The sequence below is a fragment of the Vidua macroura genome, chromosome 3, assembly GCF_024509145.1.
Source record: "Vidua macroura isolate BioBank_ID:100142 chromosome 3, ASM2450914v1, whole genome shotgun sequence".
In the NCBI taxonomy this organism is placed as follows: Eukaryota; Metazoa; Chordata; class Aves; order Passeriformes; family Viduidae; genus Vidua; species Vidua macroura.
This window is the reverse complement of record NC_071573.1, coordinates 9,116,529-9,142,006: the sequence shown is the minus strand read 5'-3', so window position 1 is coordinate 9,142,006 and position 25,478 is coordinate 9,116,529. Positions and strand designations below refer to the sequence as shown.

The window sequence follows — 25,478 nt, the reverse complement described above, 5'->3', positions numbered from 1 at the left end:
GGTAACAGTTCTAAAGGTAGAGGTACATATTGCTGTAATATCAAAATGTTAGCAGCAAATGTTTGGAGTGGAAAAAAGGGGAGAAATTATTTACTAAACTTAAATCTGATTTTGTTTACATTCACAAGTACACTGTAGCATACATAGTATTTGACAGTGCCAAGTGGACAAGAACATGAATTTTTAAATCAAACTTAGATGTGAAACATTTTTCAGCCTGTATGGAACTTTCTAATCACTAGCAAGCTGAGTTTTATTTTGGCATAATTGGAACTTGCTGGGCTTTGTGGTAATTTGTGATTAATTTTATGATCTAGGAACATCTGGGGGGATTGATTGTGTATAGCACAACTACTGATAAAACATACATGACTTATGCTCTTAATTTCTGTAATCCTCATGTTTATAGATTTGGATATGGACTTTTATTTTTGGTGATTGAATTATATACAGCTCTTTTTCCTATTAAGTGTAACTTGAGTACACTCAGATATTCAAGTAAATGTTACAGTTTGAAGTCTGGTTGTATACCTTTTGGGAAGCAAGGTTGGAAATTGGTGCTGAAACCTTTGCTGGATCAGAACTGCAAAAAAAAAAGGTCAAATTTATGGTCAAATAGTGTGTGTTTTTTTTTTGGTTTGTTTTAAATCCAGATGAAATTATCAGTACACAGAATATATGAAACGTACTGCCATGTTCTACAGGTTGAGGTTTGCTTTGCATATTAATATTTTGGATTCTTTTAATAATACTGTTGATTTCTTTTCTTGTTCTCTTACTCTTTGTGGGATTTGGTGCTTTTTCATTAAAATGTTGTTCTCGGGCAGAGGCACGAGACACCCATTTAGTAAACCCAGTCTGAAGTGCCACGAGTGTCAGTGCTGTGTGCTGAGCTTCATACATTGCCTGTGGGACTGACCTGTTCGTGTTTTTCTTCTAACAGCTTGTTATTACTTCTCTAAACAATAAGGATTTTTTCATTCAGTAGCCTTGTAGTACTGATGTCTTTATATTCTACACAGTTTCTAAAGTTGAATGAGTTTAATGAACTTCATCCTTATAAATTGAATAGGTGTTGTCTGGCTACAGTTTCACCCTTTCCTGTCTTTTCTTTTCTTGCCCTCCTCCGCATGTTCTGCATGGTATCTGTCCTGCTGGTGCTGCCTTCACCTGGGTCCTCTGCATGTGTTTCTAACCCCAGGGAGAAGGAATCACTTTGCCTACTACAACTATCACACTTACGAAGGTAACGCTGTATTTGGTACTGTTCTCTCATTAGTCACTAAAAACTTCTCTGACTGTAAGTCTTGTGTTTCTTGATGACAAATGAAGGACTATCTTATTTATATTTAGGTTTTTTTTCCAAGGGATTGCTTCTGTGAAGTAGTTATCTGTTTTATAAGCTTCCATTTAATTATTTGTTTGGTGAACAGACATCAAATAGAAAATGAATATGCTGTTATCCACAGAGTTCAACCTTCCAGCTAGAATTAACAGCTAAATTTCAGAGGGTGGTTTACAAGCAATGTTGTAGTAGAACTAAAAGTTCTTTGATCCATCTGCTTGCAGAATTCATAGTAAAAAGGGTTTTTGGGTAAATGACATGGAACTTAGTGTCCTTTTCAGTATTTGACTGTGTTGATGCAGTGCATGAAGTCTGTGCTGATTTTTATCGGAAATAGTGTTTGGACCCCTGGGAAAATTACCTTACTTTCTACTCCGTGGTGTTCCATAGCATCATTTCTGCAGCCTGGTTTGTCTAACATTAGTGGTATATGTCAAAGATTTAGCACTTCAGACTTCTTGTAGTGTTCAAAATTGATAGCCTAATGTACAAATCATTATGGATCTTTAATTCTCCTTAGAGTTTAGAGTAATGTGCAGATGTGTTCTGGTTTGACCAAACAGACAAGAATACTAAGCCATTCTCTTTTCATTGTGAAATGTCTACCAAAATATTTTTTATTTTATTACGTTTTTTCCCTGTTTCCTCACTTTATTTTCTAGACTGCTTTAGAAGAACTACCTGTGGTTGTCAGTGCTGCTCACCCTTTCCTTTACGGTTGTGGAGTGCAATACTGGGGTTCAAAGAACTGTATTCAAACTTGTGACCAGTGCTCAATTCTGTGAATTGAATTCAGACTTCCATTTTGTTTACACTGTTATTCCAGAGAGCAGAAAGGTTTCATAGAGTGTGCTGAACTAAAAATCATGGATGTGCCTCTGCACCAACTCTTGACCATTAACTAGGAAGATGTAAATTTGGTGGCATGTCACTGGAAAAAAAAAAAAAAAAGCTGGCTTTTTAAGTCTTTATCTCAGTGTGTGAAAAAGAAGGTCTTCATACTCTAGAGCCAGACTGTGTCTTTGGAAAAAAAGCACTTTAGGATACTTGTATTTATTATAGAAATAACTCCAGTAGAAATGTCCTCCTGTCAAAACAGAAGCTGTTTATATTTTTGTAGAAGAACCTAGCAGACTCACTTTCATGCCCTGTGGAATTGCACAAATTCATTAAGGTTGCTAGTGAAGTATGTCCAGTTTTTCCACTTCTCCACAGCTGCTGATGTTGCTCTTTGTACGACTGTTTCATTGACTGAAGATTAGCTTCTGTATGGTGGAGGATGCACTTTAGTAGCTTGTGGCTGTACATGTGGCAGCCAGCAATTGTCTCTGTATCCAAGTCATGTGAATGAGCCAGTAAACTGAGATCAATCTGATATTAATAGAAATAGACTGGGTATACTGAAGTGATATTCAGCAGCACTTTGAATAGCTGATTCTGTCTGCATTATCTGTGAATATGGCTTTTGATGAGTTCAGGAATGTTAGTAACTTCAGTTGTACAATCATAATATTTAAAGGCTGAGAAAAATGGCAAACCCCCATATTTACAGATGTGAGCCTCATGTGATCCTACATGCCTGAAATTAAAATTACAAAGCATAAATATAAAATAAAAAGGCAACCCCATAAGGCTTTTTGCCTTGCTTCATCACAAAAAGGAGCAACCTTGAGCTGTAGAACAGATAGCAGTGGGAGATGGTGGAGGACATGGAGGTATAACAACTTGAACAGAAGAATTGCAGAAGGTTGGAGAAGTGGAAAGCCTTGGCCAGGGTGTTTTCCTGGCCAGCCTTCTTTCTGAGAACAGAACTGCAGTATGTGTAACACTTTTGCACATGAGTTTTGTTGTCTGTTACAATAAAAAAAAGTTTACTATTGGCTCTTTCTGCTGGAAGTGCATATCTTGTCTGAAATTTAATAGAATTATCTCCTGAATTCGACATGGTATTTCAGATCTGCCCAACCATCTCCTAAGCTTATTAGTGTTTAAACCCTTAGTAGTTAGGAACTTGTACAGGAAATATGCATTCAAAGTGTAGACTTAACTAATTTCAACTCAATGTTTAAAGTCCATTGTGTGACCATTTTTGTTCAACTTTGGGCTTACTTGTTTTCTATGAGCTGATCTTCATAATTTGGTTTGGTCTGTGCTAAGTCAGTGCTAAATTAGTACTATTTCCCAGCATTGTTTCAAGCATCGACTAGTGAAATCACTTGAAGTTATAATTTCTGAAGCAGTGTAGCATTCACCTTTTAGTGGAGAAGTAACACATTTAAAATACATATCAATGCAGGGTGGCCTATCTTATTTTTTTTCTATTGTTTAAAAAATAAGTGTTTGTGTTACAAACGACTGACTTGATGTCCTTTCACTACAGGTTTTTTTATAACATTACTATTTAAGGTGTGGATGGTGACTCTTATGTGCATAAACCGAGTAATGAAATCTATTTGTATTGCATCCTTTTCTAAGATCAGCCTTTGTGGACTCTTGTGGCCTGGGGAGTAGGGCTTTCACCATAGATACAGCAGAATATGTATCCTACTGCAGTGAGTTATAAGGAATACATTCCAAATACCATTTAGGTGAGGTTCCAGCTGTTGAAAACCAGGAAATACATTTTACACTGTAGTATAACACAACCATCCTTCCCTCCTGTGTCCCTCCCCTAGAACAAAAAGGCCCTTCATCATTCTTAGGATTTGTTGTAATTATCTTCAAGATTAAGATACCTTTTACTGTAGAAATTGGCTTTTACTACTGATAGAGTATAACAAACAACCCAAATAACTTTGAATAACGCCTTAAAATTTTCTTCTTTTTGTGAAAGAAAAAATTGCATTTGTATCTAGTGCTGTGATTTTAGTACAAGATATTTTCCTTACTACAATTAACACTGCAGAGAAACAAAAGCCTTAATTTGCATCAGCAGAAACATTGTGATACTAAAATACATTTCTTGAGTAATCGTTGCTTGAAAGAACACATATGTGGGTGCCACTTTCACCAAACTAGGTTATGGGTAGGAGGAGGAAATACTTGACTTTTGGATTAATAAATAAATAAATGAAAGAGCTACTCTAGGTTTTGATGTGTAAGATGTGAGGAGACATAATAAAAATTAATGGAATTTGGTGTAAGCAGCCAGATGTATTCAGTAATCTATTACATGTCTGCATTTAGTGATACTGAAGATAGCAGCCATATAATTTCTGATTTAGCATTCTTAAGTACTTTAAATTGCACACAATTCAAATTGCTGAAGACATTGTACTAGCATTATGTTTTCTGGCTTATCGTGACATAAAATGTATGCCTCTCTAGAATCAGAGATTTCATAGAAGGTTTAGCCCTCTTCCTGAAAGATATTTAGAGGGATGAGTGATCTTATGATTAATGTTTCTTTTGTGATGGATGACATACTAATGTTATAATAGTGTTTCCTTGTTCAATAACTGCATATTACTATAGTATCAGCACTTAACTTTAGTATTTACAGTACCAGTCTATGGACTAACTGTGCCTATTGTCTTTATGTCCCAATAACATCCCAACAGCCCCAGGAGAAGTTTATTACTAACTACCATTTTATGGTTAAGTGGTTTGCATTCTGATTTTAATAAACAGATTCTGGGAGTTTGCAACTAGATTTATGGAGCTTCTGTTTATATTGACTTTCACTTAAAAATTCGAAGATAACTAGTAGTCTACTGCAGACAATATCAATTTATGTGCCATGGCTTTAATGATATTCTGTAATGCTTTTTTGGAGATGACTTAAAATCATTGTTCATTTCCACAGGTAAGACATTCCTTGTCTTGTAGCCTCTCTTTTTTACAGCTTTGCTTTGGAGAAGAGATTGGAGAGAAGTTAGAAATGACAGTATTACTTCAGTTTCCGCTCATATTTAAAGTAGTAGGATTTTCTGGGAAGTGGGGAGGATTTATACGTATGCCAAAACCCATTTGTGTTAGCCTGTGAAGGCACCAGCTAAATTGTGCACACTTTGTATGTCCAGCCTATTTCTGAGGGGGGTAGGAAGTTGGACTTTATTTTTTACCTCATTTTCTGTGACATGAAAGTATAGGTCAATGGAACTATAAGATAAGGGTTAGGTAAGAAGTACTAAAGTCTTGTGTATTAAGACTAAATGTCCTAGGTAAACATTTTGTAGGATTGTCTTTTAATATTGCTCTAGTTCAGTATCTGATGAATTAGAAACAGTTTGGTATCTGGATCACTTGATAGCAGATATTGCTGATAATGTGTATTTTAGTAAGATCAGTAGATGCTATTCCTGTGGGGATCTGCAGGTATTTTATTTTCTTTCTCTTCTAAACCCATACTGGCATACCCATATAACATCTTAGAGATTTACAAAAACTCTTGTATTGCTTAAAGTACTAAGGAAATAGAAAATGTTTTTCATGGTATGTTCAGAATAGTAATTCTTGATTACTTTATTCTTTGCATATGTAGTAAACAGCTGCTCCAAGTAGGCTTTCTCTACTTTCAGGGTTCTTACATTATGAGGAACAACCAAGTTGGCTACAATCTTGAAAGAATGTCACTCAGGTTTTCTTTTTTTGTGAACATTGCTGTTCTGAACTAAGTTGCAGTAAATGTAGAAATACTGTGTGAATATTTGAACTTTATTAACTTACAAATTAATATTTATCACTTGCTGTACAGATGGTTCTGACTCCAGAGATAAGCCAAAGCTCTATCGTCTACAATTAAGTGTCACTGAAGTTGGAAACGAAAAATTTGATGACAATTCCATTCAGGTATGGAAAGAAGCAGACTCATATTACAGATCTGATCTCCGGTGTGTTACGTGTCATTATGGAATCTTAATAAAATATGCTGTAAATAATCTTCAAAGTTTGAAGAGTAAAATATTGCTGAAATTTTGTATTAATGGCCATAATGATCTGTTTTAATTTACTTCCACTCTTGATTCAAGAGGAGGGTTTTATTATTTTAAGTCAAGCTTTTATTATTTAAGGGGTTTATTATTTGAAATGGGGTGTTCTTTTTCATAACTGGATCAAATAGAGAATATCAGTGTTATTGTAACTGCTTAATGGATTTCAAAGCCTAGTCTTAATCCTGTTTAGGTAGGATTTTTTAAGAGTATAGAACAAGCATATTTGCATGAAGTTCATGCCAGAGAGTCTCTTAACAGTAGCCTGGGTCCATGTCAGTGCATTTAGTTGATTTATAATTATTTGCCTTGTGAGATTTCATATAAAACAGCAAGTGGAAGAAAACAGTGTATGACCAAGACAGTGAAGAATTTTTTTTAAGGGATGTCTGCTGCACATATTAGTTAAATGTGTGCATTGAAAAAAAAAATGAAACTCACAGATTTTAGTACCACTCATCTCTGTAAATTCTTAATCAAAGTTAAATAACCAGTCTGTAAATAGAAGCTATATCTTAGTCTTTGTTTTTTTTATTTCTGCTACAGTATAACTTAATTTATTCTAAGTTAATTAACTTTATTCCCAGTTATTTGGTCCAGGAATTCAGCCTCATCACTGTGACCTCACTAATATGGATGGAGTTGTTACTGTGACCCCGAGAAGCATTGATGCTGAAACCTATGTGGAAGGTCAGCGTATTTCAGAAACCACCATGCTGCAAAGTGGGATGAAGGTTCAGTTTGGGTCTTCTCATGTATTTAAGTTTGTGGATCCTACTCAGGACCATATTATTTCCAAAAGATCTACTGATGCAAGTCTTATGGTCAAAGGTCCAAGACACAAAACTGGGTGAGTAAAATTTATTTTCATCTTGCTGAGGTTAGAAGGGAGCTTTGGGAAAAAATACATCATGAAAGCATAATAAATGGCCAGGGACTGGTATGTGAACTCATTTAAAGTGTTAAGTATATAATTTTAATACTTGAGCTCCACCTTGTGATTTTATGTAGGAAGTGTCTTTTTCATTATGAAGTGTTCAAACAAGTTTTCCTCATGCTCAGTTCTGTGTGAAAAACATTATAATGCCTTATTTTCATCTATTTCATAGTTCATCCAAGCTCCAGGAAAAGTCAAGAAGTTGCTGAATGTTTTCAGAGAGTCTGGTTTTTGTTTTTTCTCAGATAATAACTTACAAAATTCCTCTAAAAGGATTTGGAAATGAAGTAATCACGAAATGAGAGTGTTAAGATAGGGAACTATATGTCTCAATATAACAACCACTTTTTGTAGTGTGATTACTTACCCACTGGTTTCTGTGTTGCAAGGACTGACAGTCTAGAAGTCTACCCTTTTGTTTCTCATTCATATTTTTGATAGGTGCATAATAAAAATACTGATCATAGATATTGTGACTCGCAGGGGTTCAAGTGTTCTGTTCAATGGCTACAGAAATACTCAGAAGAAACAATCTTAAAATTAGTTTTTATAGCAGGGGAAAAAAACAACATCCTATTTTCCATCTTCTCTGAGTCCAAATGAGGCTATTATTATTAATACACACATTATTGTATAATGTTATTCAGAAAAGTAACAAATTGGCTTGGAGATGAGTGAGAGAAACATACCTAGGAAAAGCAGCTTATCTGCTGAATCAATATAGATGTATGCTTTAACCATTTTTATTTTTTCTACACTCTATTTTCTTATGGAAGGACACTGTGCTTTTTGTAGGCCCTGTCTGCAGGAAGACCTCCAGCCATGTGGCTCTCATGTATTATGCTTGCTTAAATCTTGAGTTCATGCTGCATTTAGCCTGCAGATCAATAAATAAGTGCTCTTGCAAATTTACAGTCAACTGGAAAGCACGGTATTACTGCAGAGCTTTATCTGGACAACAAAATCTATGGCAAAGGGCTGTTGCAGCTCGAACAATCAAATATTTTTTTAATCTTTAGAATAAGGAGATAGTAATATGCATTATTATGATTTATGAGTTATTTACATTATGTTGTACATTAAATACTAAAGAGCTGAGTAAAAAATTGTAGCTAGTCTGTTGTAGTGAATGCAATGCCATGAACATGTTTTATGTGTATTATATTTGTGTATTGATATTTTCTCACTTGACTGGGAAGAAATTAGCTATGAATCTGGTTTTGCAAATGAAATTGTCTGTATAAATATTTTTAGGTTTTATTGATATGAAGAACTAATAGCGTATTAAAAAAAGTTAATATTAACTGGACTCATAATATAACCCTTGAATTTTAATTTACTAATTTTACTTACTCTGTTCCTTGTTTATTAAGTAGTTTTATTAAGCAGTTTATTAAGTGTTGAACAGTAAAATTTCTAAAATATACTGGAAATGTTACCTTGCTTATAGAGCTGTCCAGGAAACCACATTTGATCTGGAGGGAGATATTCACAGTGGAACAGCATTACCAGCAAGCAAGGTATTGTATTATGACTAAGTTAGCAATAAATAACAGCATGTGTAAGTTAAATCAAAATTACAACAACAGTAGTATTTGGGGAAGTGTGGTCAATTTATCAGTCTCCTCTGCTGTTTTCCCTTGTGGATGGGCTCAGATATTATATGCATTGTTAATTTAGATTTGTTTTTTTTTTCCCCCAAACCCTTTTGTTTATATTTGTATTGGCATTGGGGAGACAACTTATGTCAAGGATAGTAACATTTTTTTAGAAAGTGAAACTCTCCAAACCTGAAGTAGTTTCTCCCCAAATTGACTTACGGAAAGCAGATTACATGCAGGTAGAGATTCTTGTTAGAACCGGTACATTGTTACCTTGTGTCTGTAGCATATGGCTGTTGTCATTTGTGATGGGGTAAATAAATGTTTTATATAAAATGTGAAAGGGTGTTCAATTTTAATTTAACTTGGTTTTTAAAATTTAATGGATGTGACTTTAGACTTCAATAGAGCTCCTGTACACACATTGACTAAACAAACTGTCTCTGCAGTCATAATTATAAACATTTTATGAGGTGATAATCTTTTCATGCTTTCTTTCTGCACTTTCAGTTAATAGATTTTGTGTCAGAATTGCATTTTTCAAGAGCAAATAAAGAGTAAATTACCAATGGTTAATGCCTTACTTGCTATGATCACATGCCTCAGATGAAATGAGAGAATGAATTATTTCGGCAGTATGAAATGGAGTAATCTTCCCAGAACTACATTCCCTTTTATGTTTTATTTCTGCTATTACACAACTGAAATATTTGTAACTATTTAGTGATATGAATGCAGCAGTGTAGGTATTAATAACTCTGATAGCTTTTGAATATATTTTTAGTCTTGTTTTCTTACCATAGTCTTTTGATTCAGTTTCTCTACTTTCTTTGTACTGTCGGGTAGTGCTTTTATCTTATATGTGTTCTTCACCTACTTCTGATAGGAATTTTAGTGATATTTTAAAAGGAAGAACAGAAACTTTGTAAACTAATAAAATATCTTAAAATTTCTCAGAATAAGAGTTTCTGGCTTCATTATATAGCTTATTTCATATCCTATTCACAGTCATTAGAAAAATACTTCTAGTGGATTTAGGGATTAATGGAAAATTTAGGGTTTTTTTCAGTTGTGCTGTTGGAGACTGTGTACAACATCTTGTTAAAGCACTGAATCACTCATTTTCTGACATTTGCTCTCTTCTAAGTTTGCTTTTCTGTTTGGAAAAGGGGTAACAGTAAGTTTAATGAAAGTTCTCTGAGACATGGTGGTGAAAAGTGATTTAGTTAAAACTCTTGCTTTGAGATGCACTTGCTGGCAAGTTTTCCTCTGTTGAAGCAAATTATTTAGTTCTAGAAATCTTAAGAAATGTTGAAACACTTTCTATTTTATTGATGTCTTATTTTCTACTCTTTATGCTGAAAAAATTTGCTATTTATTTTGCCGCTTAAAGCAGCGTATTTGTCCCATTCCTGATAGGATTTGATTGAATTAGAAATAATAAATTAAAAGCTTCCTATTAAGGAGCATGAGACACCAAAAGAAAACAAATCAAATGTTACATAAAAGAATAACAGTTTGAATTGCCCCTTTTTGTCTTGGAAATGTGGTACTGCCTGCCAGATCAGATTTTCCTTAAGATCAGGATAAATTATGTTTCAGATCAGTAGTGCAAACACTTGGAACTACTGCAGAAGCAGAGTAGGGGAGTATGACCAGTTTTAAGTTTGTAAATGCATTTAACTTTGTCTCTTACCTAAAGTTTTAATTCCCAACTCATTCTTACTTTGTATTGTAGCTATGCAACTTTTGATTAAAGGTGTTTACAAGCTACATTATAAATTCTAGGAGTGCATTAACAAAGAGCTGCTCCTAGCTGGCCATTGTTGTCTGTTGAATTGGAAGCAGGCTCTTCAGTGCTTCACTGAAAACACCTGCTGAGCTGTAGCTCTCCGTGCCATTCTCCCTTCTTCTGTTTCCCCATCTTTTTTCAAGCCTCAGACCTCAGCTTCATTTTAGTGCTGCTAGGCACAAATACTGGCTCATGCAGTGCTTGCATGCTAAGCACCTGTCCTGCTGTTTTGAATTAGAGCACCAGCAGGCTGGACGGTGACAGGACATCATCCGCATCCAGCACAGCCGAGCGAGGAATGGTGAAGCCGATGATTAGAATAGACCAGCAGGATTACCGCAGACAGGACAGCAGGTAGGAAACGTGGGATCCATTACTTCTCAGAATTAAAAAAACGCATTTGTTTTTTCCAGTAGAACAAGTGCTGCGTTAAAGTATTTTAAATGATCTGATTTTCCATATGGAGAATGAGATTTCCTTTGAGATCTCTCTCCAAACAAGCCCCAGGATTAACAACCAAAGCAAAAAACTTCACAATTAATTAAAAAAACAAAAAAAAACCCCAAAACTAGTCCTTTGCTTCAGTATTCTGTTATTTGTGGTTCTCTTCCTGTAAAGTCAGGCTGATAGTCATGTCACATCATTGTTGATTTGTGGTTAGGCATGTCATATGAAATGAAAAGTACAATTACATAAAATTTTCGTTTGTCAGTGGCAAGATGATGTGATTTACTCTGGAGAGTGAAGTAACCAGGTCATTGCTATGTCTGCTATGCTGTTGTCAGCAGGTGTGGAGTTTCTGTCCTTGAAGATGCTTAAAGATACTTAAAACCTGACTAGATAGGGTTGTGAGCAACTTGCTCTTGTTGACCCTGTTTTGAGCAGGGAAGTTGGATCAGATGATCTCTAGAGTCTCCTAGACTATCACACCATAGCAAATCAGTGAGAATGTGAATACAACTTTTTTCAAATCCTTCAAAAAATACAAGATTGTATTGCTGTCTACATAAATCAACTTTTAAATTTAGAAGAACAGCTGTGATAAATGAATGAAAGGTAAGGTAAATGTGCTGCAGGGTTAAAACATGCAGTGATCCAAGTTGTAAAGCTTGCACTATGAAGCTCTTTATATCTTTAAATTGATATATTATTCACTAGACAGAAAGGAGAATTCAGAGATGTGACTGGCAGGAAAAAAATACTACCAAAAATGGGCAGAAAATTGTGCTTCCACTTGAACTTGGATGTTCAAATGTTCTATAGCAGGGGCATCTTTCAAATACTTTCAGTGAAGTTAGACTAGAATATAACTCAGTTCTACTCTACACTCCCTTGTTAGAGTGCCTGACCATCTTCAGATTATTTTTTAGAGTTTTATTAAGGTTGTGAAGATTTAACTCCTTCTTGGGTTACTAATATTTTAATTGTAATTTTCCTCATAAAAGATGAACAAAACTTCTTTGTGAACCTTTTATAGCCCATCATAAGTTCTTGAGGCTTCTGTTGTTACTATTTTTTGATCTGTGCTTCTGTATGTGTATGAAGTTTATTAAATTTCTGTGAAGAGAATTATTTTGTGCTATATATCTGTATTTCAAAAACACAGAGACATCTGTGAGCTGTGTCTTGGCTTCATTTTGTTGGGGGTTTTTTAACTTCTTAAATTCCTTCTAAAGAGAGTACTCATTGCTAGTTTTTACAAAGGTTTTTTCACCATGATTCCTGTGTGCAGAAAGTATTTTTAGAGGCATCTAGATCACACTTAAATTTGTGATAACTACAACTTCAGAGATCTTCATCACTAGCCCTGACATTGGTATTTTATTTCTGTATATATCTTAAATGTCAGTAGTATGTGTTATATAATGAGTCTTATTCATCTAAATACAGCACTTCTGTCATGTGCTCTTTCTCAGATACATTCACTGTGTTCATGAGAATTAGAAATCAGCAAAGTCAGGATGTTAGATTAGGACTTAACAAATTGGACAATGAGTTGCCTGAATACGTGGAATTCCCCTTTGTGGATGTATTTTGTGGACCTTTAGTTAGGTTTCCTCTGGGATACTTTGATCTCATTTTGTGAACTCTTACGGACAGTAATTTTGAACTGCTTTATTAGTTTAAAAAACCAAAAATTCTTCACTGGCAAGTTTCAGGTTCTTGGTACTGTACAACTTCCAGCCCACACTAAATGTTCTTGTGGGTACTCTCTGTATACATCACTGGTCTATAAAGGTGAATAATAAGACAAATAAGACTCTCTTCCAGTAACTCACTGGAGTAAACTCCAGTTTACTTGGTATGATTGTTCTGATTGTAATGTGATTCTTAGAAATCAAACATAATGACTATTCATTTAAGGATTGTATTCATGCATGCTCATTAGATAACTGACTACAATTAACATGGCCAAACATATAATAAAAATGAGCAAAGAATTTTTGCCTTGGATACCTTTCAAGAGTTCTTGAAGATGTGTTTGGTTGGAAAAGAGTGTGATGATATGTAAGTGGTGTTAACTGAATGCAGATGCGTACCTGATTCCTTGATTTAACATGCCTTAAAAATTTATATATAGTTAGAATGCTGACAAAAACAATCACACTTTTTATGCAGTTTATCATAGACAATCTAGGAGAATACAGAAATATCAGGAGAATGCATTATTGCTTTTAATGTGATTTTAAAGTGCAATATTACTCGACACTATACTAAGAAAGGAGGCAACCCCTAATCAATATTTATGGCCCTTCTAAACCTAACTAGACTTTCAGAGTGGTTTACCTCAAAGAATTTCATCACCATAGAGAGGCTTTATCTGTAGGAGCAATAGCATAAAGAAATACACACTTAAAATTCATCCATTAAAATGTGTTATCAGAAGCACAGAGAATTACTTCAGCTTAGATTTCTAATATGCAAAGCTTAATTGGAGAGTATTTCTTCTGTGTGTTTTTAGGGGAAGGAGGAAATCGATACAGGGTTGGAACTAGATGATCTTCAAGGGCCCCTTCTGTCCTGTGACCAACCCAGACCATCCTATGACTCCATGATTTGTTGAAGGGAATTCCTATTAGGGTACTTAAATAATTGATCACTGCATCAGTTCCTAGACAACTAATTTACAGACAGAATTAAATTAACAATTTTTAAAGAATACTTTGTATTAATTTGGCTCTTACGGCCAATTTCCAGAAGTCTGTGAGCAATCTTGTGTTAACATCAGGTCTCATCATTCTTGACACATTGTGTCTCATTGGCTGGAAATCCAGTTCCTCTGTTTGTGCTGAAACTGATCAATATCATTTTGTTCTAAGGAAAAGAAAATAAATCATCAGCTGAAATCTGTCACTGATTTACTAGTCAGTTTGTTAAAATATTTCTATCTCTTACTACCATCCCAATAATGAAAGATGAAAAATTTTTCTGAAGTTGTCACTATAGTTCCATTTTATAATACTGTGTATTAGTAATTTTTCTATGGAAGTCATAAAGTTCTCAGTGAAGAAGCACTTTTGATAGTGTTTCAGTTGCAGTGAACAATTAATTAATTTTAAATTTATAGCAATAAAGAGATAGAAGATATATAAATTTACACACCAGCTGGGTGCTCTTCATAAAGACAGCATGCTGTCATGTTTGAAATGTAACTGAAATGGCAGAAATTTGTGTACATGCTGCCATGCTGTGCCTGCTATTCCTTAACTTTCAACTCCCCCAGAAACTGATTTTATAAGAAACTTATTATAAGGCATTATCTAGGTGGCATAACCTGAGTTCTCTGCTGGTTTAAGGTTTTGCAAGTTTGTAGAAAAGCAAGCAACCAAACAAACCCCCACCAAAACCCAAATTCTTGGATTCAATATGCTAAAATTTAGTTTAGATCTTTTGACATCAGCCAACAAAATTATATTGTGGATTTTTACTACAGGAGATATGACACTGAAAGTCTTTTTTCAGTTATCTCTGCCTTGTGGCATAACTAATAATCTTCAGGAGAACAATGTTAATATATTACATTCCTTTCTTTATCAAAGTTGTTGGGGAAAGTAGAAAGCTGCCTGTTGTGTTACATGTGGTTAAAATGATTATTGCAGGCAGAAGATGTTAAACTTTGACTCATTTCCTAAAAATAGGTGCCCAGCTGCAGAGAACAGCTCAGGTAATCTTTGCTTAAGGCAGTAATGATTTATTAAATTAGGAAAAGGTTTTTCACTCTGAGGGTGGTTGGGGACAGGAACAGCTCCCCAGGGCAGTGGTCACAGCACCAGCCTGACAAAGTTCAAGAAGCATTTGGACAATGCTCTCATGCACATGTTGTGACTCTTGGGGTGTAGTGTGCAGGGCCAGGAGTTGGACTAAATGATTCTAATGGGTCCTTTCCTACTCAGGATATTCTGTGATTCTGTGAAATACAGACTTAACCTTTTGCAGGCACCAGAAAAGTGAAATCTCTGTCAGTTTTCTACTCAGTTATTTCTCTCATGGGTTCTGGTAAGAAATAGCTCTGCAGTCGGTTTCAGTGAGGACAGTTCTGGGGCTGATTGCTGTTTCTTGATGTAATGTGGCAACGGCTAAGTAGGGACTGGGTTTGACCTCCTTTCTCTCTTTACCAGAAGAAAGGTCAAATAGGTTGACTAATCTTCATAAATTTTGAAGGCACGAAAGGCAGCAAAGTACATTTGTTGTAACCAAGTTGATGTTTCAGGCAAAGCTTCATTCAATTTCTTTCATGTGTCCATGAATAATTTGTTATTTGAATCCTGTAAATGGCAGATGGCAAACTGATCCTGTCAGTCTGCTGTGCAGCACACAAGAGGGTGCTCATTAATATCACAGACTCCACGGTTCAAGTCTGTATTTTTACCTGTTGTGTTGCTGGCAAATACAGCTTGAATGATTCTGGAGGAAAGGTAAAAAAAGTGTCATTCTGTGGAAGATTGTTGTGTCAATATTTGGAACCAGTGTATTTGGAGAAATATGTAATTTTACAGTAACTAGTATCACCCATGTGGATTATTTGTTTCAGTTTTTCTTATCTTTCTTTAGGTCTCAGGATACCCATGGACCAGAACTGATACTGCCTGCCAGTATTGAGTTCAGGGAAAGCTGTGAGTAAATAGTGCAGTTAGAATACTAACCTGTTAATGCATTCTTCTATACTGTAATATTTCAGTCAGTTTGAAAACTTAAGGGTGATTTAAGTAAACATTGAACAAAACTATGACTATACAGATGCTAGAGAGTCTATTAGTATAATTTGTTTTGTTGGGAGAGGGTGAGCAGATACTTTAGATACTGAGGCATGTTCATGCGTATCTTAATTCTGATTGCATTTCAACTCCTTTAGATTTTTAGATTAAATGTGAAAAAATTATAATCCGATCTCCTCAACAGTAGCTTGGATTCATTGTCTTCTATGTAGTTTTCTTGTGTCTTGTGTAATAGATTGCATCTTGGTCAAAATCCACTTTCTATAAAATCTGAATAGGTTTACATTGTCATTTAGAGTTTAATTTTTTATTATCTTGGTGCGCAGGTTTTTAAGGCCTCAGATCTGGTAGCAAAATAACATACTAGAGATTGCCCGTACTTCAAATATTTGAAACTAAATAGATTGGTGAGCAAGCAAAGATTGATTTTTATTAGTATGAGAGCTTTGTTGGAGTAAAATGTGCAAGAGAAATCTTCCATTTTCCTGTTCCTTTGAAGATGCAAATTTTCAGTAGATAGGAAATAGTACAGAAATGTTTCCCAGTGATCAGATTTTCTGGCTTTATATGGAAGTCTTTTGTTAGTGTGTCTAACACTATGTACTGTAGTACATAATAAACAACTTAGAGTTCAAATTCCTGTAAGTTGCTCCCCCTTCCTCTTCTTTTCCCAAAGAAAATCCTTTATGCCTCAAGTTATGAAATAGTTTTCTTTCATTTTCTTCCTGTCTTTGGATTTATGACATACTGTTTCTTTTCCTCTTTGTCTGCAGCTGAAGATGCCTTCTTATCTGCCATTATAAATTACACAAATAGCTCGACAGTTCATTTTAAACTGTCACCAACATATGTTTTGTATATGACATGTCGGTATGTATTGTCCAGCCAATACAGACCTGACATCACTCCTGCTGAGCGTACTCACAAAGTCATTGCAATAGTCAACAAGATGGTGAACATGATGGAAGGAGTGATACAGGTGAGTTACTCTGCCAAAATAATGTCAAGGGAATTACCTACATTTTGTTGATTATCGAGCAAACTTCTTAGCCTCTTTCTTAGTCTGACCCTTAACCAGTAGTTGATTAAACAGTAATACCTGCACTGACTGCCCTTATGAGGGGCAGTCATTGCTTTTATGTCAGTGGTAAGAAACTCTCACCTGAGCAAAGTGGGAAGTTAGGGAGTGGCTGTTGCTCTGAAGATTATGTTCCCTGACAAGAGGTGACTCTTTTCTAGAAGGTAAGATCTTTGCAAACATTTCTGGCTGTGAACCCTTGTAAAACAAGTTGGATCAGCTTATTAAATAATACTGTATAAGTAGCATTTGTTTGCACTGATTGATACTTGAAATGAATGTATTAAAAGAATAATGACTTTTAAATTCTGACCCTATCACTTTTACAACTTTGGTAACCACAAAAATGGTTGGACATCTTGAACATAAAACTGGACATAAAACTTGGACATCTTGAACCAAGCTGACACAACTGCTTTGTAAAGAGAAATACAAGTTCTCAAATGTTCCAACGTTTTTATATGTAGTCTAACACTCTTGCTACTATATGTACAAGACTTATACAGAATCACAGGGGGAATTTTGTTTAGTGAAAAAATGCAGGATAAGATCCACTGGGCTGTCTGTGATATTAGACAATACATTGTGTATCTTGCATTGATAAAACAGACTGGTAATTTTCTCAAACAGGTACTAGTTCATGTATCCTCAATAATTAATTAATTAAACTTCTTTGTCTGCAGGTTTTTCTTAGAAGAAAAATTGAAATCTGTTTCTGTATTTATTAAAACAGGTGTGTTCATTGCAATTAGTGCTGCCAGAGTAGCAGCAAGGACCCTGCTGCACTAAGTGCTGTACAGGCATAACAAATATGTCAGTCCTGCCTTAGAGAATTTACAATGCAAGTGTTACACAACAGCTTGATTAAGGGAGAGTAGGAAAGTAAACAACAGGAGTGGCATGAAACTCATAAGCAAACTAAAATGGTTCAGGTTTTGGAAATATTTTAGTGAAGTTTTCTGCAGGGGAATGTTAGCTCTAGACACCTGTGTAATCTTATAGAACAAGCTCCATTTCACAAGAAAGATTAGGAGGAAATGCTGTTGTTGAGGACACTTTGCAATAAGAAAGTAAGATTTGCCTTCTTACATTTGAAAGTTGATCGGAGTCTGAACAGCAGTTTCCTTCTGAAGTGAAGAACTGGTATGTTGCTTTGAATCTTGATGTCACAGTCGTTTGAATCTTGATGTCACAGTCAATGGATATTTGATAAAATTGAAATGGTATCAAAAATTAATATCAGGCTCTTTTATTAAAAAAAAGAAATTAAATTTGTCTATGGAAGAGAGGAGACTGTGGCTACAGCGGAGAACATGAACTGGCAAGAGCCTGCACATAAGCAATTCAACGCCTAGAATGGAAAGTAAACAGAGAGAAGTAGTCTTCAAATATAAACTGGAAGTTACAGGTCTGAATCAAAGAAAGTCACTCAGTTTATAGAACTAATGTATACTAGTTATAATGAACCTAAAACGACTTGTAGTGACAGAGGTGGGTACAGTGGGAAAGCAGAGATAAAATTTTCTATTCTTAGTGTTGAATGGCTAATGAGGTGGCTGCTAGAAGATATTACAGGAGTGGACTCAAACATCAGTTTGATTTGAAAGAAATCAAAGCTAGAAAGTAGATTATCCTGTGAAAAATATTCATTTACTGCACTGAGAACAGCTTCCCAAGTCACATGCAGCCTTGTAGTTGTAAGCAAATGTATTTTCTATAATCCAGCTAATGCTATTACAAAGCTGTTAAACCCAGCTGTTTGTCTGGACTGTCCTTTGTGAAAGGCCATTTCTACAGCCTTGTAACTTCAGCTGCATTCTAATCTCCAACCTAAATATTACGGAACACATCAGCAAAGAAGCAGTATTTGTGGTTTGTGAAAGATGTTGCCTAGTTGGAAGAACTCCAGGAGGAGAGGAGTCAGAGGTTGCATAAAAATTGGGAGGTTCATTCAAACGTCATAGTGAAAGGAGCCAGAGGAAAGGGGGGGAAAATACACCTGGGACAAAAGAGAAAAACTTCAGTGAATTTCAAGGTTAATAGGCTGAAGGCAAAGAAATGCACTGATTCTAGGGACCAGTAAAATGTCTTTACATGGACCTGTTTTAGTGGAGTAGAAACAGTACAAGCGTAGCTAAGTCAAATCACTTCATCTAAGGTGTAATAATAAGTGGTTATATTTATGGCTGCCACAGTCAAATTACCATGTAATAAGTTGTATCACAACAGCTTTTTTGTGTGTCTCAAGCGTAAAGCATTCCTGCACTGAAGGGGATCTGATGGTGTGAGAGACAGAGAAAACAAATGAGTGGCAAGCGGAGAGAGGCACCCAAAACTGGAGTGAGAAGGGGCACAAACTCCTGTGCTGGATTGTGGGAGTAAATTAATGGCTGAGATCTTAAATTTCCCTGCCTAGATCAGAAAGCTGTCGAGTCTCTGTGAAGTTACTCAAGAAGTATTTGCTAACAAATTAAATTTGTGACTTGATATATAGTATTTGTATCCAAATATTATATATGACTTTGTATGAAGTAAATATAAAATAGGAGAGATCTATGAGAAGGCTCAGTGCTTTCAATAAAAAAGCAGGATTAGAAATTTAGTTCATGTTAAAAAGACTTTTTTTTGTATCCTTTTTTTTTTTCCCCAAATCATTCTGTGGCATTTTTTTCATCCTTTTTAAATTTTAACATTTGTTTGTTGAAGGAGCATTTCCTTTTGTTGTGTGCCAACACATCTTCAGTCAGTTAAGAGTGCTTTGGTTGCAAAGGGAGAGGAAACAAAAAAGCGGCAATTTGGTGTTTTGAACTCTAACTAAAATTAAGATAGTAACACCTCAAATATTTACATCTAAGCTCACTGTGTTGCAGGTAGGGGAGAGTGATATGAACAGAAAGCAAAAAATAATTAAGAGCTCAGTTCTAAATAATCAAACATCTGGTGTGTTCTTTTTTTTTATTTTAATTCAGTGTAGTGTTATATTTACCAACATTTAAGAAACTTAGCGTGGTATTTCATTTGACTCTTCTGTTGATTCAAACAATCTTTTTGTTCTTTAATTGAAAAGTCATGTTTTAAATCTGTCCTAGGTGTTCTGTGTATTTTGTTTGCTTTTGAATGTTGTTGTTTGTTTTTTTTTTTCATTTTGGGTGGGTTTTTTTTTTTCCCCTCTTTTTGTGTTTGTATATTGTCTCTATTGCAGCAGTGTGGGCAAATGGCTCCCAGGATCTGTTGTTTGGATTGCTAGTTACCCCATTGCCTGCAAAAATTTCTGCACACTGAGCATGGAGTAACCAGTCTGGGATAGCAACTAGTTTAAGGCATTAATTCCTTGAATTAATTATGACATGTAGGCACTTCAGTTCATAGCTGTTGTGCTACTGGTCCTGTTAAAATAATTAATTTTTTAGAAGGAGCTCAGTTGCATTTTAGCTACTGATTAATGCATCTGTGTATAACTGTGAACATGTGTTGTACCTTCATATTTAGTGTTTGATTTCTAAAGCTTTCATGATTGTTCACAAGTTTCTTTCTTCTATTCTGTTTGATTTCCTTCGTCCGTTTTTCTCCAGGAGGTAGACCAGGTTGATCAGGTAGGATATATTTGCTGGGAACTGATCCTAGCTATGTTGGCTTAGCTCAGTTTCTCATGCTGCTTCCATATCAAAATACAATACTCAAACAGCTGGACTTGAACAGTTCATAACACTCATTCAGCAACTGGAACATGCAGTACTAAAATCCTTTTTTGACTTTGCAACTTTTACGGCATTCCATAATTTCTGCTTAACGCACTTCAATGTGGATATGAAATGACCAAAGTTCTTTTTCTTCCCTTTATTTTCTTTTTTTGTTGTTTGTGGTTCCTATTCTTTGGATTTCATCTGAGGTTGCCTGGCCTGGCATTTGTGGTCGGGAGATGGTGAGATAGATCAGTACTTGATACTGAATCACGTGGTATCAAAGCCAGTGAGCGCAGTATCAGTGTGGCAGTGGGCAGTAGTGAATATGCGCTTAAAAGTGCACAGATTACCAGATACTGCATCTGCTAAGCTCTTAGCACTGTGTAATTAGATGCTTACACTGTGGCTTTCATTGATATGGCTATTGGCAATCTATTAGCATTTCATGAGTTGGGTGAAAATGTTCAAATTGAGCGTAGTAGTTACAGCAATTGCGGTATTACGTACAAACATTTTGCAAATATCTGGTATCTGAGAGATGTTTGGTGAAATGGGAAGAGGTACTGGTCTATCTTTTGGAGCCTTTTTAAGCTGCCATGCTGTATCAGAAAATTATTTCTCTGTATTATTTCTTGCTTCTTTCCACTTACAGAAACAGAAGAATATTGCTGGGGCCCTTGCCTTTTGGATGGCAAATGCATCTGAACTACTCAATTTCATAAAGCAAGACAGAGATCTTAGCCGAATTACTGTGGATGCACAAGATGTTTTGGCACACTTGGTTCAAATGGCATTCAAGTAAGGCTATCAAACTTCAATTACTGTTTTCTTTGTTTCTGTGATTTATAGAACAACTTCACATTTCTGTCAAATTTTAGATATTGCAATAATATCCTTTGAGTATTGTTAAATTCCTGAGAGGAAAACTTAAAAGAGCAGCCTAGACTTACTTCTTTAGACAGATGCCCTGTTTTGTGAATATGGATCACTGAGTTGTGCACGGGTTTCATCTGTTAGATGATCTTGTGATAGTTGAGGCTGCCAATGATAATTTGAAGGAAATTTAGTTTTTGTTGATTGCTTTCTTTTAATTTAATGTGAAATCGTGAAGAAAGGTTAGTTTTGCTGTTAGTATGTAAATACATAGGCTTAAATATTCCTGGATCTTTAAAGTAATGAATCTTGTAGTCTTTAAGGGCTTCTAAATATAATCTACTTTAATAATTCTCATAAATAGCAATTTTCAGAGTGACTTTTTGCACAGATTTTTCTTAAAAAAGGAAGGACAGGTTTTGGTTTGGAGTAAAAATCAAGCTTACTTGTCAGCTCAGGCAATAACAATACTGATTAAAGGAAAAATTGAACTAAATAACCAAACAGGAAAGGAAACCCTCAGAGGAACTTGTCCTTGAATAAAGATAACAATATTGGCTGAGCACAGCATTAATCAAAAAGAAAGGCTTAATTTTTGTTCATATGCAGATTTTTCCTTCACCCAAGCCACTACTGAAAAAGTGTTTCACAGCAAATTTGCCAATCAGAAACTTAATGTTTAGAGGCATCCCAGTGTACCTTGGGTGACTTAGACCCAGCCTACTCCCACTTGTAGGATGATTATTTTAAATACAGTATTTTAATTTTCCTGTAATATGAAATACTGTATTGTGTGCTCTTTTTATACTGTGATGAGACTGGGAGACCTAGCCATGGTTGAACAGTTTAGCTTTGAGGGGCTGTGTTTCTCAGAAGAGTAATATGTGTAGTTTGTGAAACCTTGTCATTGCTTTCAGAACTTTAAAAAGGTTTCAGGGGAGCACCAGACCCCTTTGTATGGATTCCCACAATTTCCTTTTTTTTATCTTGTTGATAAATTTTGGGCAAGTAGGGCATAGCAAGTAGCTGTTTTGACAAAGTCTTTCAATTTTTTTCAATCTCTAAATCACCAGTTGTTAATGAAGCTGTGCCTTTTGCCACAGCTCAGTGTCTTGAATTGGTGTCTTAAAATAATTTCCTGCTACTTTAATTGGCCGGGTAGTCATCAAAGACAGAATATTGCTGCAGCTAGGAAGGAGTGGTGCTGTATTTCTAATTTTGCATCTAGACTGCTCATAATGTACATAAATCTTGAATTTTAGCTGTGTGGATTTTCCCTAAGTATAGTGTAACACGGCAGATTCCAAATGTGTGTATTAAACTTCTGGAGACCCCTGAAAGATAGACTTAGAAGGCAAATAAAAAAGCAAACTGAAGCATAAACAGAAAGAAGTGCTGTGGAAATGTCACTTGGTGGTAACTGGTATATTTCAGGACTGGTTGAAATTGCCATGGATTTAATTTCTAGCAATTGTATTTCATTAAAAATGTTTCCAGTGAAACGAAGGGGGAGTTTTAGAAAGCCGTGAAATATTTTCTTGTATACATATGTTTACAATCTGATTCCTTTTTAGTTTCAGTTCTTAATAGAAAATATGAATTTGCAAAAATAGAGTTAAAGAGAATGTTTAATTATTTGAAGAGAAAGGATACTAAAACAGGTTTTCATTTTGGGGTAGTTAAAGGTAAGAGAAATAAAAGAATCAAAAATTTCTCACACAAAGCTCTAGGGTCATTTCAGGATTTTGTGTGTTGAGTCACAACATGAATTTATTTTTTTGTTAAGTACTACTCTTGCTAGATTTCAAAACAAAGAAAAATCTATTTCTGTTTGGAAGAGTTATTTTTTCAAACTTATGGAACCCAAGATTGGCCTGACAGCATCTCTTTGTGTAGTTTATGACCGTCTCTTACCAATGTGGTAGCAATATTGCATGTAAACATATTGTTCCCAGATAACCTAATTGTTTGTCCAGCATTTGTAGGAAACATATGGGAAAATTGGTCTCTCAGGCCTTTTAAAAAGTATTATTTGGTTCCCTATAATCACATTCATAACACAGAAATTTCAGGAATCTTGTAATTTGATAGAACTCTTTTCTTTAGAACCTTTGTAATGAACACATAGAGGATTTAAAATTCACTTTTTTCCCCATTCCCTTCCAGGTACCTGGTTCATTGTCTGCAGTCAGAGCTTAATAACTACATGCCAGCATTCCTTGATGATCCAGAGGAAAATAATCCTCAGAGGCCTAAAATAGGTTAGACTACTTGATCTTTGCTGAATTTGCCCTTAAATCTGTATCCTCCTTGTGCCAGGGATTCTGAAATTGGATGCTGTGCTGCAGATGCAGTCTTGCAATGCTGAGTGCATAGGAAGGATTGCTTCCCTCTCTCCCTCCTGCTAGCTGCACTGCTGCTGACTCAACAGCCAAGTGTGCAGCTGTTCAAGCAACGACACACTGTTTAATTACATTCAACTTGATGTTTACTAGGATCTCTCCTTAATTTTCATCAGGGTTGTTTTCTGTTCAAGTGTCACCTGTCCTGTGCTGTTGCACAGACTTACTCTGTCCCACATGCATGACTTGACAGTTGCCTTTGACCTTCACAAAGTCCCTGTCAGCCCATTTCTCCAGCCTACTGAGACCCTTCTGAAAAATACTGTTGCTCTTTAGCGTATCAGTATTTTGCCTCTTCTTGGTACCATCTGTGAACTTGGTGAGAATGTGCTCCATCCCATTGCTCAGATCATTAATTAAAGGCATTAATTAAACAGTATCAGTCTCCCCTCAAAAAGTGAGGGAAGCCACTAATCTGTGATTGCCAACTGGACATTGTATCAGTAAATCCACCAAGTTCTGTTGTCCAACCATGTGTTGCCATCAGTTTATCCAGTCCTCACCTTGGCAGTTTCACTGTAGAGCTGTTATGGGAGAACTTGATCAAGAATCTCCTAGCTACTAAGGTCAGGCTGACTGGCCATGTAGATTCCTGCCAGTGTTCCTGCTGTGATACTTGAAACATGATGCTTGCCAGCAGAGCACCCTGCTCAATGTGGACTATCACCCTGTGTCTGTAATCCTGGCTCAGTGAGTGTGCTCAGACTTCTAATGCCTCAATAATTGAAGGAAAAGTGATCTGCAGAGCAATTAAACAGAGCATTCTGTTGAACTATGAAAATTTCATAGATACTTTCTGGTGCTTTAGGTATTAAGCTTTCTGTTCTTGCATTTTCTCCTGCTTTGAGCCTTCAAGGAAGACTGAAGATGCACTGCTATATTTGTAGTGCCCTGTACTGTGAGAGTATTTCTGAGGGTACAAACCCAGAAGATGTAGGAAACTGATACTGGAATAAAAGCAGATGCTTTTTGAGCTGCATTATGGATTTCTTAAAACCTACAGATATTTTTTTCAGACAATCCTGAGCTTCAATTCTAAAAAAAACCAATGGTCTCTTCAAAAGAGATTTCTGATTAAAAGTATTGCTTTTAAGAAGACCTGGAGATAAATGTGTTGCTTCCACTGGGAAGCATATGAGGGTGTTTGCTCTTGGTGATGCTGATAGAAGTCCCTGTTGCTTGTTAGATAATATTCCAATGGAGTAATTGGAAGATGGGATTTTGAAGTGTTATAAAAATCTGGTGTGTAAACAGAAGGTGCATTCTGTAGTTTAAGTGCATCATGCAATGCAAATAACTTCAGCTGAAATTTCTGAGTACAATTTGATACTTAGAAGAAGATATGGTATAATTGGAATATGCGTTTGAAGCAGTAGAATATAAAGGTTGCATAGAAGAACAGAATATGAGCTTGTTATAAAAACAAATAGAAAAATCAGTTTACTGATTTTTTACTGAAGTGAGAATGTGATTTAAACAATGGGTATAGCCAGTTATTTACTTGTATGATAAATATTTTCCCCAAGAACTTATTTACATTTCAGGGGTTACGTTCCACCTATCATTTTAATGTTGTTCTATGTTTAAAATCATGGAGCAGTAAATGTATTTCTGAAAGAC

General features: G+C 35.6%; 1 protein-coding gene across 15 annotated transcripts in view; it reads left to right on the top strand.

Moving 5' to 3' along the window:
• Positions 1-25,478, top strand: part of AFDN (afadin, adherens junction formation factor) — a 116,167-nt gene that overhangs the window by 43,091 nt on the left and 47,598 nt on the right. For 8 of the 15 annotated variants that reach the window (XR_008436229.1, XM_053973326.1, XM_053973331.1 and 5 more), the window contains exons 9-18: positions 1,202-1,246; positions 6,042-6,136; positions 6,864-7,126; positions 8,664-8,733; positions 10,845-10,960; positions 15,659-15,720; positions 16,596-16,801; positions 20,473-20,493; positions 21,236-21,381; positions 23,623-23,717. Coding sequence is in view for 14 of the 15 variants with exons in the window: in XM_053973326.1 (XP_053829301.1) it covers positions 1,202-1,246; positions 6,042-6,136; positions 6,864-7,126; positions 8,664-8,733; positions 10,845-10,960; positions 15,659-15,720; positions 16,596-16,801; positions 20,473-20,493; positions 21,236-21,381; positions 23,623-23,717 (1,119 nt within the window). In the remaining variant the exon portion in view is untranslated. The remainder of the gene's footprint in view (positions 1-1,201; positions 1,247-6,041; positions 6,137-6,863; positions 7,127-8,663; positions 8,734-10,844; positions 10,961-15,658; positions 15,721-16,595; positions 16,802-20,472; positions 20,494-21,235; positions 21,382-23,622; positions 23,718-25,478) is intronic. The other 7 variants (XM_053973334.1, XM_053973333.1, XM_053973328.1 and 4 more) reach the window with 3 other exon arrangements.